Genomic DNA, 19,973 nt, shown 5'->3' on the forward strand with positions numbered 1-19,973 from the left:
AAGGGAAACAGCATTTGAAAAAACGAGCTATGGCTGACACGAGTATTGCCATCTGAATGTGTGGTCTGTGGCCTGTACTTGCAAGCTTCTAAGCACCTTCAGATCCTTTTTACAGCAGCACCTGAAAATGAAGATGCTGAATGCATTGTGGAAGCAGGCTGTTACGCATCTAACTACTTCTGGGACCTATCAGTGTCAAGAACTACGTCCTCATTGCCCTGAACTTACGGTCTCTCTACAATACACCCTCCATGACACTGACATTCACTCCAGTGGAGTTAGGAGCCAAAGAGGGGGGTAGGGTTGTGTACTAGTAGAGAAGTATCTCATTAAGCCAGCCACTAGAACAGGTTGCAGTACTAGCATGGATTGGGCACTGTGCACAGGAATGCAATCATTCACGCCATTTGGACCTCCAGGCAGCAGGGCTGTATGCTGTTAGTCTAGTCCTGTGTCAGAGGAAAGGCTCCAGGCTGCTACCAAGGGAAAGGGACCAGCTACTACTGGAAAGGTAGCCTTTTGGGAGCATTTCTAGTCCCTTTTAATATTCTTTGACTGGGGCGTTAATCCTGATCAGACATTGGAGGGGGTCACACTGAGCTCTTTGAACATGGATATTTAAGGTATTTATCTAACATACACCATGGAGCTGATGCCTGTTCATGATCATTAAAACCCCATGATGCTTTTCTCAATATTTGGACTGTTGGCTCCTTGTTCTAACAAATTTAAATAATTCATATCCCACCTAAGTAAGTTCATTCTCCAGTTCCCAGAAGGAAACAGGCTCCTTGTATCTGCCTTCCAGTGCTGTGGTATGCTGTGAAGAGTAGAACGTTTCATCCTCAAGATGGCAACACTCAGTTGGGAGCAAAGGGGTTTATTCATAGCAGAGATTGCCATTTATCCACAGTTGGCGGATACTGGTGGCTTGGTAATTTATATTTCCCTTCATTTTTATTACAAACATAAGCAAACCAGTTACTACAACAGGTACATCTTTCAGTGCATGGTAACTTGTCTGAAGAGCTTGAGTGCTTTCTTATGCTCTAATGGAAAATGCTACACAGATATCAGTTGCTCTTATACAAAGAAAGAGGAAGTATATAGTATATAGTATTTGTGCCCTGCAAAACTGAATGTGTTACTCGTTTTTTCCTGCCCCATGCTAACCAAGTAGTTGCTGCTTTCCTCTGCATATTAACAGGCACTGAGAAAAATCAAATGGCTGGCATATGCAGTGAAGTATCTTGATCGTATTAATCTAATTAATTCATTGTCTTCCTCTACTTGCTGCTTTGTGGTTAGCTTACTGCTGGCCATAGTTCTGTCTGTGCATTCAGTTACACCATTGTCACAAGCAAATGGCTGTTACGTTTCTGGAAGGGCATCATTCACCTGATTGCCTGATGCCCTGGGAATGGGCCCAAACAAACAGCCAGGCAAAGCACGTATCTTGATTTCCGTCTGAGAAGGGCAACCAAACTCTCAGTTGTTTTGGGGTTAGATCTCTGAGCTCCACCTGCTTCCTTCCACATGCATGTAAATGACTTTCAGAGATTTTCCCTGAGGAAAGGTTCTAGGTTTGTGGGCACATGCTCTGCTCAGACTCATTTCTATCTGCTCAGACTACTTTCTACTTCTTTTACATGGTCACTCTTTTTCAATTAAAAGAAAGTAAAAAAGGAAAGTAAACACTCAGCCTTGAATGCAGGAATGTGGGCAGATCTGGTTCTTATGTGGCTTTGGACCCCTCATCTTCGTAAGCAAATGGAGTCAGCAGAGAGAATGAAAAAGAGCACTGAAAAAAACACTGGAGTGGGAAAGACTGCTAGGTTGGGAGAAAAGGGGAGGGGAATATCTCTAGTAATTCAGCTGAGCAGTTTATTTAACAAGCTTAGAGGGAAAGAAGAGGGCAGAGTAAGCAGGGCTCTGCAGAAATTAGGGAAGTTTTTTGTTTTCACATAGACAGGAACAGTAGACAAAAGTACAACTTGCAAGAATGGAGCAATAAAGCATTTTAAAAATTATATATCTTGTATTTGCTGAGTCCTGATATAGGATTTTTATCATCATATTAAGATATGCAGCCCCTGTTTCGTCCACCCTTTTTCCTCCCCATGCCCTACCAGCTTTCAAGTGCCTGGAGATTTATTGCCGCAAAAGTATTTAACAGTCTGCTTTTCTTTGCCTGTATAACTAGTGGATTCCTTACAATCAGCATTTTCAGGTAAAATTTTAATGGAAGGTAAGAAGTCCTTAGGGATGTTTAAAAAGAGCTACTGAAAAATAAAATAGGCCATTTCACTAACCCTTTCCTTCCTTTGCATTTTGTAGTATCTGGACTTGTAATTAATATTAGGTAATAAGGCTCTCCTGTCCCGCAGTCAAGAAAGAACTGATCCTACACCAAGAAATGCAGACAATCACTGCACTGTTGTCTACATGACAGCTTGTTAGCCCACACTTGGGCTGGTCTTTGGATAGATAAAGCATCCTCACTTTTTTCTCTGGAGATATGTAAATATGGGTCAGCTATGCCGGAAGCATGAAAATGGTGTGTGATGTTGTTCCTCTTAGTTCTCCGTTCCCTTTGGGCTTATACATCCAGTAAAACAAGACTTGAAAATGCAAGTGATGATGGATTAGAATAGCTTTTTCAGCAATCTTCCACTCCTATAATTCAGTGCAAAATGTGTGATAGGCTCTCACACCTGTAAGTCCAGCTGGTGGCCTCAAAAAGGCTCCCTCTCTTATTTCAGAAAGTGAGATCACAACCCATTTCCTCTGAACAGGGATGAAGGTTCAGCTCACTGATTCTTCAAAACTTCCCTGGTATTTCATGCATCTGTAACTAAGGTCTTCTTTCCCCTTGAGAGCAAATGTTCATCAACACAGAGCAAAGAAGGCGTGAAGGGTAGCAAGGGTGAGAAGCTGTCAAAAGGATCAGAGGCAGGAGGGGAGGTTCAGAGCATTAGGTTTACATCAGTTAGGAGGAGACGGATATGTGCATTTTTGAGTTAGACTAAGGAGCTGTATGTGGATGGGGAATGGGTTTGAAAACAAGCACTGAAGCTTATGAAAGGGTGATGTATTGAAGGGATGCTAGAGAAATAGATTTATGGAGGAGGCACTGTTTAGTTGCACTTGTGTGCAGCACTGTCACAGCCAAATATCACAGAAGAAGTAAAAACTGAATGCATTTGAATACAACGGGAACTGAAAGGAAGAAACGGGGCTGGAGACAGACAGAAAAATGTAAAAGGAAGCTGGGCAGGTGGCTTGTATCAATCCTTACAGTCCTCAGTATTTCTTCTGCTGTTCTTAGGAAATCTGTCTGACATTGACCTGGCCCCAGTGGTGTCACAGGCTTGAGAAGCAAAGTGGAAGGGGAGCACCCAGGTAAGAGAGGAAAGAGAAAATGAGTTTAATCGCTCCAGGCACAAGAAGTGACACCAGGAAAGGATGCATCTTGCAAAGACCCTGCTCTGACCTTGCGAAGTCCTCCATGGAAAATAACAGGAGGTGGTGAACAAGCAGCTTCAGGACAAGCTTGGAGGCTTCAGTCACTGATTAGAGCCTGCTGTTTTGTAACATTTTAAGACAGACAGATAGGGACTTGGTCCTGTTTTTATTGAAGCAAATAGCAACATTCTCATTGACTTAATGGAATCAAACCCTGAGGCACTTCCTTCTCCTGTGAAACCATCTCTCTCAAGACTATGTATTTTTAATGCACTAATCCTTGTGGTGCTGAACACAAAGTTGCACAAAACAAATATGCCATCTGTAGGATTATCCTCTGCCTTTCCTTTCTGTATAGCCTGAGAAATTGCGTGCTTCTTCATTTTCAGAGGCTTTGGGAGAAACTGAATGGGAAAAGACAGGTCTCCACTGGAAACAGACACCCTTTGTCAACGTGACTTTCCATATTCCTTCCCTTAGTGCTTTCACAACCTTTCTGACTGTCTTCCACCTGCCTCTGCTACTAAGATTTTCTTCCTATACTTATTCCTTTCTCTTTAACCTCTTGTCTTTTTCATCCCTAGCTTGCTCTGTATTTCAATAGCAGCTGTGGTTTCAGTGAATCATGTAACAAAACTCCAACTTGTTTCACATAAAACATTGAAAACTCCCTTGATGGGTGATAATCCATTCTCTTTCAAACCCATTTTACTACTTTGACAGAGTTCAAGCCCTCTCTGTTAAGAGTAGGCATTTTTTGCCTGTTTGCTTGGTTTTGGTTGGCAGAGTCCCTTCTGCCTTGGAAAACAGAATACTTGAATTATAGAACCCGCTTCAAGATATATGCAGTGAAAGGGATGACAGAACAATAAGAGCAGCATATTCCTCTTTGCTTAGTTGCAATATCATATTGGGGTCTTGCTCCAGACTAAAGAGGCCCTAGCCTAGGCACTGTGCAAATATAAACCAGAGAGATGCCTCAACAAGCTCACCAACTACTGAAGCAGGCTACAGAAAGAACTTTTTTCTCATTTAATGGTTGAATGTATGAGGCTTCCCTCTAGATTGGAGAAGGGTGACAGAAAGGCCATTACTATGTTTTGCTGGAGGCCATCACACAGAACTCATGCCAGGCCACCTGAAGTGAGATGAAGAAACTGCAGAAATCCCAAAACTAGTACTTGTCTAAAGATATAGGAAAACATTTCAAGAGACATGGATGTGGTTTTTAATGGATTTATGAATAGCCACAACAGACTGACTAGAACAAGTTTTCCCATTGTCCCCGCCCTCCCCAGTTAGTCACCTAATGGGATGGTTGTTTTTACTTCAGTTCAGTTTAGGACCAGAAAATGGAGACAGTCCACAGAACAACTCCAATTTCTTAGCAGGTCTCCTGAATTGCAACTGGGAAAGGTGACTTCCAAAGGTAAAAACAGAGCTTATTTTCCAGAGTCCTTAGACTCTGCCAGTAAAAATTTCAGCTGAAAACAGTGTTTGCAGAAACAGACTGCTGGTAGTAACGGCTCAGATTATCCACACTGTTATCACAGGTGTCTGTGCTACCAGCAGAGGGTGGGAATTTTCAATCCCTACACACCTGGGCAGATATGAACAACCTATCTGGCATTTAAATGCTCTACAACCCATCCTTGTTCTTAATCCCCTAAAACATCCCATCTCCTCTGCAGCAGAGTGGCCCAGTATTTGTGACTAGACAAATGCATCCAGATGGCCATTCTGCCTCTATTTTGCACATTTTCTCTCTCTTTCTTATACACACACACACACAGAAGCTGAGATCCAGTTTAGGCTCTTCTGTCAGACAATGTAACTAAGGTAGCTCTTGACTAATGAGTTAGAGAATGGTGAACACACACAGCAAAGACCCAAATAGATGAGGCATATTCTCTTGCTGCTACCTTCTGCAGAGCTAAGGCATGAGTAATTAATTAGAAAACAAATGTGTCCATTACTGATGAATAGCTCTGGCAATCCAGTACCACCAAAAAACATTCAAAAAAGGAGACATGATGACAGAGAGGAAGGAATCATACATTCGTTTGGACAGCTGGTGGCACTGAAAGAGCAGGCAAGGATAGTGGTGAGATGAAGAGATGACAGATTCTGTTGTGGAATCATGCTGTTCCGGCAAATTGGCTGGTAAAGGACTCAGCCCAATAATTTTTTGTATCTGCCTGTCCTTTTACAAAGATGTGTGCTGAGAAGGGAAGCTGATGACCTACACTCATAAAACCACAGCAGATGACAGTACTGCTGCTACTCATTCTCTTAGAGACTTCTGCTGCTTCGTTACAATTTTTGTCAGAAATGTATTGGCACTTCGTAATAAAATTTTGTCCTTTCCTGTCAGATGGATGTACGAGTATGATCTTATGGGTTTTAAGTTCTCTGATCTGCTCCTAAGAAGAAAAATGACCTGTGTATGCTGATGAAATGTTGCCTCCTCATTTCCTCTGTATCAATACCTTCCAAATATGATTTAATTTTCTGGGGAGGCCATCCCAAATTTAGCCTAGTACAGAAGCAAATACTCACACTGAGTATCCTGAAGCACTCCCTGCCATAGATAAAGTAGTGTGATCTTAATTAGGAGAGCAATCTCTGTGTTTTCTTCATTAGATATTATTACAGAGAAAGAGGAAAGATCTTTTACTGGACAGTAAAAGTGTAGCCATAGGTGTCAAAACAGGATCTGACATACATACACAAAACAGTTCATTACATCTGGATTAATCTTTAGTGCCAAGTTGCCAGTTTTGTTGCTACTTTGTTCTATAGTGCAAAAACATGAGTCATAAATGGGAAGAGAAATGTCTCCCCAACACAACACTGGAATGGAGATCACTACAGTGTGCGGAGAATCAGCCATCCATTTGGACAACAAAGGATACTAGGAGAATGGAAAAGGATAACTGGGAGACCTGCCTTGAACTCCTTGGAAAATCTGATTTATCCTACTGTGATCCACTCATGAATGAATATGTGATCTTTCAGGTGGGTCTTCTTCCTCTTCTCTTTCATTTGAGTTGCAATTTAGACAGAAGACTCAGCGTTGCTCAGAAAGACCAGTAGCCAGCACATTTTTCAGAAATGCTAATAAAAAAATTATTGTTCTGACTAGCTCACATTGTGACAGTGGTTAGAAGAGCCTTTCGGCTGGGAGGGCAGCATACATTTTTATTCTGCATGTTTCAGCATCAGTGTTCCTACCATCAGTTATGACTTCATGAATGCTAATCACTAACCTCCTTTTCCATCAAATAGCTACTTCATGAGAAGAAGGATTACTCTAATTAATCCCAATACAAATCAGGATCATTTCCAAGAACAACAAATCCAGATATGTGCTGCTGCTAGTAACACCAACAGTCTCTAAATTAGTACTTACAAAGCTACATGCTGCAACTGCAACCCAAATGTGATGTAACCATTTTAAACAACGAAGAGTCTCCTAGTTTCTCAAGTAGCTTGAGGATCTTGTTGGCATGGGCTCGCATCTGCATGAATCAAGCTGTGACTGCAAAGAGCTATGAAGAGAAGCCTTTACTGCAGTGCAGTTGCTCTGTGTGCACAAAGGATGATGGGCCGTGTCAGACAAGGTCAGACGGCTCTGAACGTGGAGCTATGTCAAGTCCTAAACACTGGAAGCAAGAGATTTGAGTGAGATACATTGGAAAGATATGAAAAGCAAGTGGATTTGCTGTGCTTCTGCTTTGATCAGATCATTTTGGTGATAGCCACTGGTACAGGCAAGGATCAGTAGGGGTTTTTGTTTAACTCTGGTGCCAGGAATCAAGGTTTTGAATTGTAAGCAGCAACACAGGCTGTTCAAGAATAAACACAAGGTCTTTTGGCCAGCCTTTTGTCACGGGGTTATGGTCTAAGACTTTGCAGGAGCTTATATTTGTGCAGTGCCTAACACGATCACATCATTTGTCTGGAGCTGCAGTAGCTGTACATACGAATCTTTTCCACCTCTTATCGTCACCCCATTTCATGAAGTGCCACTCATGTAACTGAAGACTTTCCTGAGTGTCATGAGGGACGGAAAGCAACAAGCAAAGATTCTCAACTTGGAAATAAAATTCAGCCCCAGACAGCTACAGTGTGGAGACTGGAAGGTTTACAGCCTCCCTGGTAAGTGTTTCTCAGAAGATACAGCAGTCAGGAATAAGGCAGGCTTTTCAGAGCTTTCTGCCAGCAGCAAGAGTCTTGGCAAAATGAGGACTTACTGAGGACTCAAAAAAACTGAGGATGGCTGGGAAGGGGAGCCATCAAAGGTTATACACCAGCTGTACTACTGAGTCAAGCACCCAAAGAAATTCTCAGCTCACTATTTAGAGGACTTAAAGTCATTAAAGTTTGTAAAGATAGACTCTCTTCTGAACAAGGACTGCTGAAATGGCACGGTGGGCTTCTGTGTGGTGTATATCAATGGCTCCAGATCCAATGTGCTCAGAATACTTGCTCTCTAATTCCCAGCTTTGTGGTGGAAGCTGGAGGGCCTTCCAGTTTGTGTAATATCTTTTTTTTTTTTAATATAAAGGCACTGAAGAACCTATTAAAAACACACTGTCAATTATACAACCTATTTTTCAGTGAGATAGACATAAATACCAGATTAGATCATAGTAAACAGTTCTCTCAGTCCTGCCTCAAAAGAAACAGAATCCAGCTTGTTCTTTTAGAGCTGTGTTGATTTTGTAAGGTTTAATGGCAGCACATAAAGTGGTAAAGCTTATTTGTCACTAAACTGATTTGGCTCTCTATATATATAAAGATAGAGCAGCTAAGTTGGAAGGTATCACTTGTACAGGCAGTTTTCAGGTTACAGCTGCATTTCAAATGTAAAGGTTTTCATTTTTACAAGGTAAATTTAATCTTATAAACAGATACGAAAGACTTCATGGAAATTAGTTTAGTCTTTCTGACAATAGAAATGCCCATTCCCTTGCTGAAATAAGTGGAAACACAAAACAAAATATGGCACCCCAATGTGCATTACAACTTTATTATGAGCTAAATTATTTTTTTTCTATTGTGAACTATTAGGAGTTGGCAGCATTTTTCTAGTGTGTACAGGTACGGTTGATACAGCAGTTGTTACGTCATCTGGATATTGGCAGTTCCTATCACACACCTCTGCTGTTCAACGTTATTTTTCAATGCCAACAGATAAATGCAAAATCACTTCCCAGGCTGATGATCACTGCTAGCAGAAAACGAGATAAATTTAAAGGACTAGATAAATTTGCCTTGCTGTTAACTACAACATTGGATAGTTTCTAGTGGGTGCAAAGACATTCTTCATTCCAACCAGAGCTTTCACATGGCTGAGCCAGGCATAAAGCATCTGATTAGCTCTTTCTGCTCCAGTGTTAACGCTTTGGCAAAAATGACCCCCTGTGCTCACTCTCAGAATATGGAACAATGGTGAGGTCAAAAAACCACATAGTATAGCTTTTCTTACACTATTTGTTGTTACTAGATAAACATTGTGTTAACTTTATAGAGGGTTCCCTGTGCTCAAAGTCATAGAGGATAGTTTGCCAGTAATAGGCATCATTCCCTTTTACTCCCCTGTCTAAATTGTGGGTGAGCTCTCTTGCACATTAACTAGCTTTCCACTCATATTGGAGGGTGGAATTCAGCATGGTGCAGCCACCACAGCTTATGTTGTGTGTGAGCACACCAACAAGAACATGATTTAAAGGAAGCAGCTGCATTAAACCCCCATAACCCATCCTCTCTCTTTTCTGGAGACCGGTATGTGCTCTGTCTGTGCTATAGCTGCCACAAAAAAGTCACCCTGCTGGCCTTTGCCTTGTTCTTTTTGTCTCTAGTTGGATTGATCCTGATACCATGACAGCTGGAGGACCTGCCTGAACTAGGGGTGAGCAGTAAGGCTCTATATCTAGAGAACGCAGAGTATTGGTTTGTTAACTGTATAGATCAATTGACTTGCAAGTCATCGGTACAATCAGCACTTAAATATTTTCACATGATGTGAATCCCAGATCCAGGCAAGAAATGAAGGCTTGAGGGAGAAGAAGGATTTGCTACCTGATGCCTTCAAGAAGAAGCCGGAGCTCTGCCTACAACTTAAATGAGTCTTCTTGAGGAGAGCAGAAATTGTATAACCCAGAAAACTCAAGTAAGGAATCAAAGGAATGCCTTTCAGAGCAAAGGAAAATCTCCCATCAGCAAAGCTGCAATTTAAGGGAAAGATTTCATCTGAAATACAGGAAGCAGGCCAAATTTTGCCTCATTCACACACACATAAACCTAATATTATCTCCACTGTCACAATCTTCCTTTGTTGTTACAGACTCTATAACAACTCCAGAACAACCTTCTTCAGTTTATAAAGAGATGACACGGGAGTCTCTGGTCCAGCTGGATAGTGGTACTAGCTCAGTGATCACTTCCTCACATTCCTTTTACAGAGATATCTGAATTCAACCTAGATACCAGAAAGGAAATCTAAAGAGAACAGAGTTATCTTGTACAGAACCTTACTGTACAAGATATCAGTAATAAGACAAAAACCTCCTTCATAGTATTTGGATATTTCCACTACTGTATTTGGAGAAGTCAATAGGGGCACAGGTAATAAAAGAAAGAATACACTCCATGTGTGCATAGAGGGGAGGGAAGGAAAGGGAAAAGTTAGACAAAATTCATGGAATCATAAGCAAGTTGAGCTGCAAGTTTTGCAGAAATTTTTTATTTTTATTTTTCTCATTCCTAGCAAAATTCTGGATCTTCAGTAGGTTCACTACTCCTCCAGCTAGAGACACAACATCCTTTGCCAAGACCAGACTTGAACTATGGCAATTTACACTAGCTAATATGTAGTGTGTCTTACAGAAGATTTAAATGGGTCTTACCCCAAGGATACCTGGGGAAGAAGGGAGTGGATGAAAAAGGGAATTAAATCACATAGCAATCTTGTCTCAATAAATAGCAGGAAACCAAAGGAGACAGCAGCTAGCAGGGCAGCATTCAGTTTCACTGCAGAAAAGGGACTGAAGAATCATGAATCAAAGGCAGCAAGTAAACAAAAGAGAAAACCAAAACCAAAACCAAAACAAAACAGAAAAGAAAAAGAAAATCACTGGCCTGCGTTACAGCGAGGGAGGGAATCTCAAGTTCATCACCACACACTTGTGCTATGAGGGGAAAGCCGTGGTGAAGCCTGTGCATCTGTGCATGGATGGGGAGGAACAGAATAAGGGGTATATGCGTGTGTCCACCAGGTAAGTGAAAGACACGGTGAGCTGTTACACAGTGGGTAGTCTTGTAAAGAGTGTGGGAGAGCAGGAATAGGGAAGGGGAACAGGTGGAAGGGACAGGACGGCGCATTATTATGTTGCTCAGCAGGGGCTGGGGAAGGAGAAAAGGCAGAAGGGAAGGAAGTTCTTACCACATTTGGAAAGTCTGCCAGTCATCAACTCCATACAGTTAGTGGTGTCTGGATCATAGAAGGGAAAGAGGAAGGAGGGAGGGAAAAACATAAAAAAAGGTTTCCATACCTCTGTGCATAAAGTAGTAACTTAGCACATTATTACCTGAAGCAGGAAACATATACACATCTTGGTCTTTACACAACCCAGACCAAATTCTGCCACCCACTGTATGCCAGTGCAAACCTGGTCCTGTGACTGAGAGTGGATGCTGTGTCAGTCCTGCTGCTTCCACTCACCTCTTTATCATAGCGATAGGTATTTATGAGATGTGGGAAATATTCTGCTACCACATTAGCAAACTAAAAGCCTCGAATACATTGTTTCACCTGGCCAGCTTTGCAAGTTAGCCTGCAACAGTCACAAGATACCCAGCCAGCTGATCTATGCACATCAAAAACCTGGAGAGAGGGAGGAAATGCAGCAGTACGCTGTTGGACATGAAATGAGAAGGCTACTTACAGAGGTAAAAAACCATCTTTTAGATCCCAAAGGATAATGCCTATGTCCTCAACATAACTCTGCCTCTCTCATTCACATGTAGTCTCTCACTCGTCTTGCTTTCAGTGTCACTATTCACAGGCAATACTTCTGGAAAGGGTGGCAGAATCTGGCTCTAAGACATCACTGTCCAACTTGTGTATAGCTCCCATTGCCACAGCCTCTGAGTGCTTCTTACTCAGGTGCAATAAGCAGAAGGAGCTGTACATGTCAGCTTTAAAGCAGAAAAGACCAGCCGTGATGGATACTTCCATGTGGAACCTGCTGGCAAGCCAGATCTGCTGCTGTCAGCCAGGATTCCCTTGCATTTGGGATTTAAATAATTGTATCCTTGAGTGCTGGGCAATGTGGAGCACTGGCTGCTGAGCAAGGGGTTAACAGTGAAAGCACACAGCTCAGTCTCATTTCTTCTCTTGCCTGGCCTCTCGATGAATACTTTGATATTCAAGAAGTAGGCTTCTTGGAAACACGCACACATAAGCTGAAAATTCCTAACTGCTAGGAAGCTCTAACTACTCCCTAACTGCTGAAGAGTCTGCAGGAAAGAGGGAAGGAAAATTTCTCAGCATTCCTCCCCTTAAATACTGAGAAAATAAAATTAGAGAAAGAGGGAAGGGGTCCTGGATATGCTTGGGTAAGATGAATCCATGCTGGAAGAGCATGGATATGTATGTTTTCTGATGGAGCCAGGACTGTGCTGCATAGATCCTCTGAGAAAGCGTGAAGTAGAGGGGGCAGGTGCTTGGCCCAGTGACACTGCTCAAAGCATCTCAGCAGCAGTTCTATGCTTTCCAACCTCAAGGTCAGAGACATGCTGGCGTTGGTGAATGACAGATAACACCCATGGAAGGTCTCTCAGAAAGACACAAGACTGAGAAAGACAAAGGGGAAAAAGGAAGGAGCTGAAAAAGAAGAGAGGATTCAAGAACTGGAACAAGGTACCAGAGGTGTCAGAGAGGCCAGGAATTTACCTGCCTTTGAAATTCTTTGGCTAGTCTGAGTGAGTGAAGGCAGATTAAGCTCCCAAAATACATTTCCCCCTGAAGATGCCTAACAGGTTTAAGAACTGCCTACAGCTGCTGACTGAGCCAATGACCAGAAGCCACAGTCATGAGTTTGTATCACTTTTTTCTTTAATAACTTGGAGATGTTTGTGGTCTCATGCATTTTAGTTCCAGCCCAGCCACCTCTGAGTCAACCACACCTTGTTGTAATGCAGTGAAATAGAGGTCTATAGTGGCAGAGCTCAGAGCATTCACCCAACCATTAGCAGAACTTACGCTTTGAAAAAACATCTAAGAGCAAGGAAAGTCTTAAATACAGCTGCAAAATTGCTTCTGACTCTCACTTCCAACACTTGGAACTTTCCCCTCAAGTGTATCCCGACTGACTGGCCATACAGTAACTAGCAGTCTGGAAACAAAAAAGGTAGTATCTGGATAGTGTCAGAGTAGGTAAACATTGTGGGTGGTTTACCAAGATCCTCCTGAAACTGGTATTTCTGCTTCCTTGTTATTTTAACATATTAAAAATAATAACATCTCCTTAACTTGATACTTCAGAACACTGTCTTTTTTTTCGAAGTCACCTGCAGTCAGCATAGCTCTTTTTAGTATTTCATTTAAAGCTAATTGTGTAACAGGTCTACATACATTAATTTTGTGATCAGAATACAAACTGACAGCTCAGGAAAACAGGATTGTAACACAGGCTTTTTGACAGCATAACATCTTGGAGTCTGTACCCCATTCTGATAGCGAGAGTAAATTTGAAGGTTATAGAATTGGTTTTGATGGATAGGGAAAACCACAAACCTGTTTTTGAAATATAAGACCATGGAAATAATAATGATCAGGTTTTATTTCCCCCATTCCTAAGGTATAGCAAACATGAGCACACCAGAAACAGTAGATCATACCACTTGGAAGACTAACAGAGTTAATATGCCTTCAGTTTCTCTGTTATAATACTTACTTTTATACTTCTTTCATTTCCATCATACTGTAACATCTGCTTTAGTAAATGCTCTACATGATAAAACATTTCATCATTTTAAAGTAGAATTTTCATTCTAATTAGAAAGCTGCAGATTCTTAGCAGTCAGCTTCTGCTCATGGATAATAATCCATAACCCAGTGACTGTGAGATCCAGGCATTACGTGAGGCCAGGGTCTAAAGGCCTTTAGCTGTCTGAGGAGCACTGATGGGTCATGTAACTGCATTTTTAATGTCTGTTATTTAATTTTTTAATTAAAGCATAGTGGCAGTGTCAGATCTCAATCCTTCTGATGATAAGGCAATTCCTTATATCATAGAGACTGCTGGCTAGTCACTCACACCTTGGATTTGACCAAGACACTTTCATAAATGACACCCGGTTCAGATCACAAATGCTCTGGTTAAAATAAGACCTCCCTTCAAAAGGCCAGAAACCTCTGAATCCATTTAAAAATGCTAGTGTTCAGCTGAATTTTCTTTCTTAATTTTCCTTCCTACATAAATTTCTCAATCAGGCTGCCTAGTTTGTGATGCTTCTAATATCTCTGAGACTGAGACTTGTCCCAGCCCAGGAAATCTCACCCAAACAGCTGCTCCTCTGAGATCTCCAAAACCAGGGCTAGAAAGCACCGAGTAGCTCCTGCAGAGGCTCATAGTCCCCAACAAACATTTCCATTAAGGGAGATGATGTCAAGGGAGCCACCAGCTCCTCTGATCTATGGCAGATATCATTTAGACTGAAATTCCCCTGTGTCTGAGTGCTTATTTGAAATGCACCATTCTCCTATAAAAACTCTGGAGAGCCTGGACTTTTTTCTACAGGCTTTATTTCAGGACTACTGAGTTAATTTTAATGAATTCTGTTCAGCAACAATACTAAAGCTGTTTAGCAAAAAGAAAGTGCTCTGCCAATCCAACCAGGCATTACTTTTTGTAGGTGGGAACCATGACAGCAAGATGAAGTGACTGCTCCAGACACTACAAGAGCAGTAAGACATAAAGGATTGCACTAGAATGCAGGAAGCAAGATAAACCTGGGACCTGGATGAGCCCCAAATAAAACTGACTTGCAGTCCTATTCTAAACTGGCATTTGCATAGCCCTGTTTTGAGTCTGCAGCCAAAAGTTTACCTTGCAAAGCACTTCATTTGCTCCTTACTCCCTTTTCTGTCTTGATGATAAAATCCTTCGCACATTTGGAAACTGCAATTTTCTTACTAATTTTTTGTAGCAAATTAGTCAACCTACAGCTCTTGTTAGCTACAAAGATGAACACCCAGAATGCACAGATCAATACTCTAGCAAAGTTTTCTGAGTCACATGAAAAAGTTTTGCTTTTTGAGATGTACACCAGCATGATAAGAGAGCTTAGGTGCATATACAGAAGATACACACAACAAGCAAGACTTTGCACTGCCCTATTTTGAAGCTGGACATGGTCTCTGAATATGTATTTATGCTGATGAAAGGCATTTCCAGCAGTAACACTGAGATGCTCTGAACTTTGAGATGCCAATGGTTAAAATCTGACATGGAGCCAATAAGTATAATAAAGAAGCAGAAAACCTATTACAAAGAAGCTCTATAGGCCATTTCAGCATTGTTGATTGCCCAGAACCCGGGAAAATGGGAAAAAATAAGAATCTGCAGCACCCCACACTGAAAACCAAAGCCCAAAGAGGCAAGATAATACTAGGGAAATAAAAATTGATACACTGTGGATGATCACAGATGGCTTTTGCATGTCGCTATTCACCAGCTGTTTCTATTACTCTTTTGTGCAAAGGCATTGGAGGAAAACAGATTATGATTTAATTGAAAGAGTACTGGGCTGAAAGAAAGGCAAAAATCTGAGACATTTTCATCCATTGAGAGAGATCCTTTTAACCCACCAAAGGGCAGTCCTGCCCTGGGATTACCTAAGTAGAGATTGTGAGGATAAGGCTCCTGGATGGAGCCATACGTGGATGAAAGACAAGGCTGGCTGCCCTCACAGGCAGCGATACTCACTCTTGATCCAAAAGGGCCCATCCTCCCATAGCCTCACTGGGTTTAATGGATTTTGTGATACCACTAACAAAAACACATGGACAGCTATTCTGGTTCAGATCAAAGGCCAAAATCATTCAGTGCTCTGCCTCCATCAGCAGCCATACATAGATATGCAGGAGTGTAACAGCAGGCCAAGCGTCCAGAACACATCCTCCAAACACTATCTCACTCTCTCATCACTTTCAGATTAGAGATTTCCTGAGCCTGCTGTGGTTTCTCTGTTTAGCCATCCTCATGAAGATTTCTCTTCCAAGGAGTTGTCCAGCCTCCTTGTGAGTGAGAAGCGCTCAGGGGAAGATGAGCATCTGTAAGCTCCTCGCATTCAGAACCACCTTCAGCAAGGAGTTCCACAGGTCTTAAATTACATGAAGACACACCTTTCAACATGTTTTGGTACATGGCTTCCACTGGTTTCATCTGACAGCCTCTAGTTCTTTCATTGGGAAGAAAAAATGAACAATCAATCTCTAGCTACTTGTTCTATGCCAGTCATGAGTCTGTAGACCTGGTATCGTCTTAGCAGTTATAGCACAGAGGATTTAATGTTTTGAAACACTAAGGTAGAAAGCTAATATGTTTCACTAAATTTGGTCAGCTGAACAGCAGTTTTACAGTATTACATTAGCTTTTGGGATAGATTTTATTTATTTCTATACTTATTCAGGTAAGGGACAGAAACTACTTTTCTTCTTCAGAGTATGTCAGAAGAAATACGCATAACCAGTCTTAAGAAGGAAAATTAGAAGTGAATGGAGAGATACCCAGGGGGAAGGGAGATTATAAGGTGCTCAGGTGTGACACAGAAACACATCTGCCTAAATCAGATACATATCAGGCTCACATACACACACACACAAATGCATGGGCAACGTGACATCTACAAACACTGTTGTGAGCTGAAGGAAATGAGAAAGAGGAAAGTGTGTTCTGAAACCCAGGCAAGCCGGCTTAGCGGGCTGGCATGCTGCATAACAGATCAAAGAGCGGCAGGAGAGAGAATGACTATCAGTGCCATATGCTTATTAGGTCTTGATGTTCTGCTTTATACTGTGTTCATTGAATCTTCTTATGTATAAGTGAATCTTTTTGATATGTATAAGTGAGACCTTATGTAGGTCTCACTTCACATGCGTGCACCTTTACAGATGGTTTTCATCATCCGACCTGTACTGGAATCTAAACTAAAAGGCAGGGCAGAAAACAGCACAGAGGATATGTCTGCACACAATGAGTTAGGACAATCTGAAGTGCTCGGCCAGTATTGCTGGTCAGAGCCAGCAGCATCCTCAGAGCCACAGAGGAGGAAAGTCAAAGTGAACTGTGAACTTGCTCTGTTGCAGCAGTGGACTGCCTACAGAGTATCCTCAAACCATGAACCTGAACCAAAGTTCAACCACCGCAATTCCTGTGAGGTGTTCAGGGCTGGGAACATGGGAGAAGAAGAGAAACAGAGAAGAATTTGCCTTGTTTCCATTAAGAAATGCTGAGTAATTCCATGGCAATTTCTAGGAAGTTCTTGCACTCATCTTCCCAACCACAGACACTCAGCTAAACAAAGTGCTGAACGTAAACTCCTGCTGTCCCTTTATCTCCCCTTACTCTCGCACTGGCTGGGGATGTGAAACACAGGGCATCCCTACTTTAATGCACAGGTTGTCTCATCTCAGTAACAATAATTTTTTACCCTTCCTTTTTCTCTTATGCTTGTAGTCTGCTACAACCTATTTTTTTCAGGTTGAATTACTTCTCTCTTTTTCAAGAGACTTGCGTATTCCTGATCAGGTCAGGTGATATGGTACAGGACAGTTTGGCACCCTGTCTCTTGTGAGCTGACCTGCCTGGATAACTCCCATGCCAAGGGAATTCTCATTTTTAAGTTTCAAGAGACCATTCATTTTGATTTTGCTCCATGTGGAGTTATCCATTCCACTCTAGTGTTCAAGATCAGGCTGGATTTTCCCTCCTAGAACAACATGCTCTCATGTAGCTTTAAGCAGTAGAAAGAGATAGTGTGTGTAATATGATCTCTCCATTCCAGAACCAGCACAAAACCGTAAGTCAGATACATTTCTCACAGCACAGTTTGCCCCAAACATCTCCCTGAGCCTTATTCAGATGAATGGTTTTTAGTCCTGCTATAATATGATTTTCTTAGGGAGATATCCTGCTTCACATGCAAGTGTGGAACAGGACCCAAGTCTTTCTAGAGAGCCTCAGTAGCTAGCACATACTAGGTTGAAGAAGTTAAGAGAGATCACCATGTTATTTGCTTTTTAGCAGTTTTTTTCCTCACCAGAAAGTAAGGGTACACTTCTTTCCCTACGAAACAAGGAATGCTTGAACACTGTTCATGCAGCCAGGGTAATATGAACTAGACTCAAAGGATGCTTTTCTATCTAATTCCCCTCAATCTCACTTGGCCCCAGCATTTCCCAAGCGGAAATTCTGGCTGCTTCCTGGAGTTTGATTTAATTTCAAAAGTCCAGATAGCAAAAACCTGAATTGACCCTAATTCTAGTATTCTCACCTTTCCTGTTTCCTAACAGAATAACGGATGTGCTGGGCACTCTTGCAATCCAGCATGCAGAAGGTCAGACAGTGCTGGAGGGCAAAAGCAAAGTGGAAAACTGTATTTCCTGAATTAAGCGTACTTCTGTCATGTAGTGAGCATATGCTCTTCTAGATGGAGTTATTTTATCTTCAGCTGTTAGACCAGAAGGATTTAACCCATATGTGCAATGAGCCAAGGACATCTGGGATTTAACTGTAGAAGGTAATGCCAACTTCGTTCCTCTACTTTTGTCTTGGCTGGTTCACACAAAGGTTAAGCACAGAATTTGGCTCTTATGTATGATATTTAGTTACTACCTTTTCAACATCATACAATGGGAAAATTCTTCCCACTCCTCCTGCCTCTTTGTTTTTTTCCTGCAGCTGCTGCTTTCTGACTTGCTCCTATTTCTTCCCTGTACCTCTACATTCTTCTTGCTTCTCCACATTTTTCCTTCTTTGAAGCACTCCCAATAGCTAAGCTACCTAAAGTTTTAAATTTTCACCTTCTTCCTTTGCTCTGTCCTTTTAAATGACAGAAGAGTTAAAACTGGTATTTTTGTGTGTGTGTATGTCACCACCAGTGTTCAGAGTCAACATCTGGTATGTAGTAGTGGGATGAAGCCAGTTTCTGCATTATCAATTCAGGCTGCTTGCAAATGCAGATTGATGTCATTGCACAGGGTCACAGACATAAGGCCTTCTTTACTACCTTGAGGAACTGAAATTTACTTTAAAAATAGATAAAATATAGATTTTTCAGAACCTGAGTATATGATCTGTGCTACCACACTACTGAGCCAAGAATCTGACCACACTGCTGGAAACTATTAGCCACCTGATACCTGAAAATGCTGCTGTTAATAGCTAAGCTATAAGTAGCCTCAACTTTGTTCTGGGACCCTCTGAAACTGGATATTTCTAAAGCATGCCTGAGGGGTTTGAAAATCAGGTATCTTCTAGCGCATCTCCCTGTTCTGGGAGATTTTGGAGCCAGAGAAAATCTGGCAGATCTATTGATGATGCAGCTGTTGATGGAGAAGTGGGCAAATGGCTCTTTGGGTGGGAGGAGGGCAGAAGCTGTTTAACTGGGGAATGCGCTGGGAGCACTGCAGTGGAAATGAGAGAGGGAGGAGCAGGGTGGGTGTGGGGAGTTACTGCTCTGTCTGAATGGAACTCATTTCTTGCTGTAATCAGAGGGATGGCCTCCCTCAGCCTCCTGGTAGTGAGAGGCATTCACCTTCCTGTCCCTGCTGAAGCAAGGTGCTCAACAGTAGAATCTACTTACCTGATAACTGCTGCACTGAAGGTTGGTCATGTGTGCTTAACAACTGTGCCTGAATGGTTTCTACTACCCTCTTAAAACGACGGCTTGGACCTGTGCAGAGAGAAGAGGCACAAATGGCAGTGAGATGAGCGGAAGCCAAAGTCTCATAGAGCCCAGGCTTGAGGGGAAGGATTACAAGCATCTTCCCTTCAGTCTTGTCCCCAAGAGCATACCAACAGTGTATCTGTCCCTCAGCTGAAGGCATGGCTTTGAGGAACTGTTATGTAGTCCTCACGTTAATAGGGACTGTGGTCTGCTGGACTTAACAAGAGCAAGGATGGCTTCCGGGCTCCTTGTTTGTCTGCTTTAACCCCTGTGGGGGGAATGTGGCTACCCAGAGGAAAAGGGAGATTGCTTGTTTCTGCCAGAACGAATAAACCAGTGGCCTCACAGTGCCCAGCTGAGACACTGAGACCTCCGGGTGAAACAAGAGGAGTACAGGGAAATACTTCAAATCTGATGAATAGAGCAGCCATTTTAGCACAAACCGTGGTGGCGGCAACTTCACCTTTTTGGGAATCTCTTTCCCTCCCAGCATTTCTATCACTACCAACACCATTTTTGTTCACAGTGTTTGCTCATGTTTGAAT

General features: G+C 42.1%; 1 protein-coding gene across 9 annotated transcripts in view; it reads right to left on the reverse strand.

Annotated features, from left to right (window-relative positions):
* Nucleotides 1-19,973, reverse strand: part of BRSK2 (BR serine/threonine kinase 2) — a 326,267-nt gene that overhangs the window by 1,491 nt on the left and 304,803 nt on the right. For 5 of the 9 annotated variants that reach the window (XM_071809010.1, XM_065840015.2, XM_065840011.2 and 2 more), the window contains 2 exons: nt 19,345-19,434; nt 10,916-10,963 (listed from right to left, as the gene is read on the reverse strand). In XM_071809010.1, the coding sequence (XP_071665111.1) occupies nt 10,916-10,963; nt 19,345-19,434 (138 nt within the window). The remainder of the gene's footprint in view (nt 1-10,915; nt 10,964-19,344; nt 19,435-19,973) is intronic. The other 4 variants (XM_071809011.1, XM_065840016.2, XM_071809009.1 and 1 more) reach the window with 1 other exon arrangement.

This window comes from Patagioenas fasciata, chromosome 5, assembly GCF_037038585.1.
Source record: "Patagioenas fasciata isolate bPatFas1 chromosome 5, bPatFas1.hap1, whole genome shotgun sequence".
NCBI lineage: Eukaryota > Metazoa > Chordata > Aves > Columbiformes > Columbidae > Patagioenas > Patagioenas fasciata.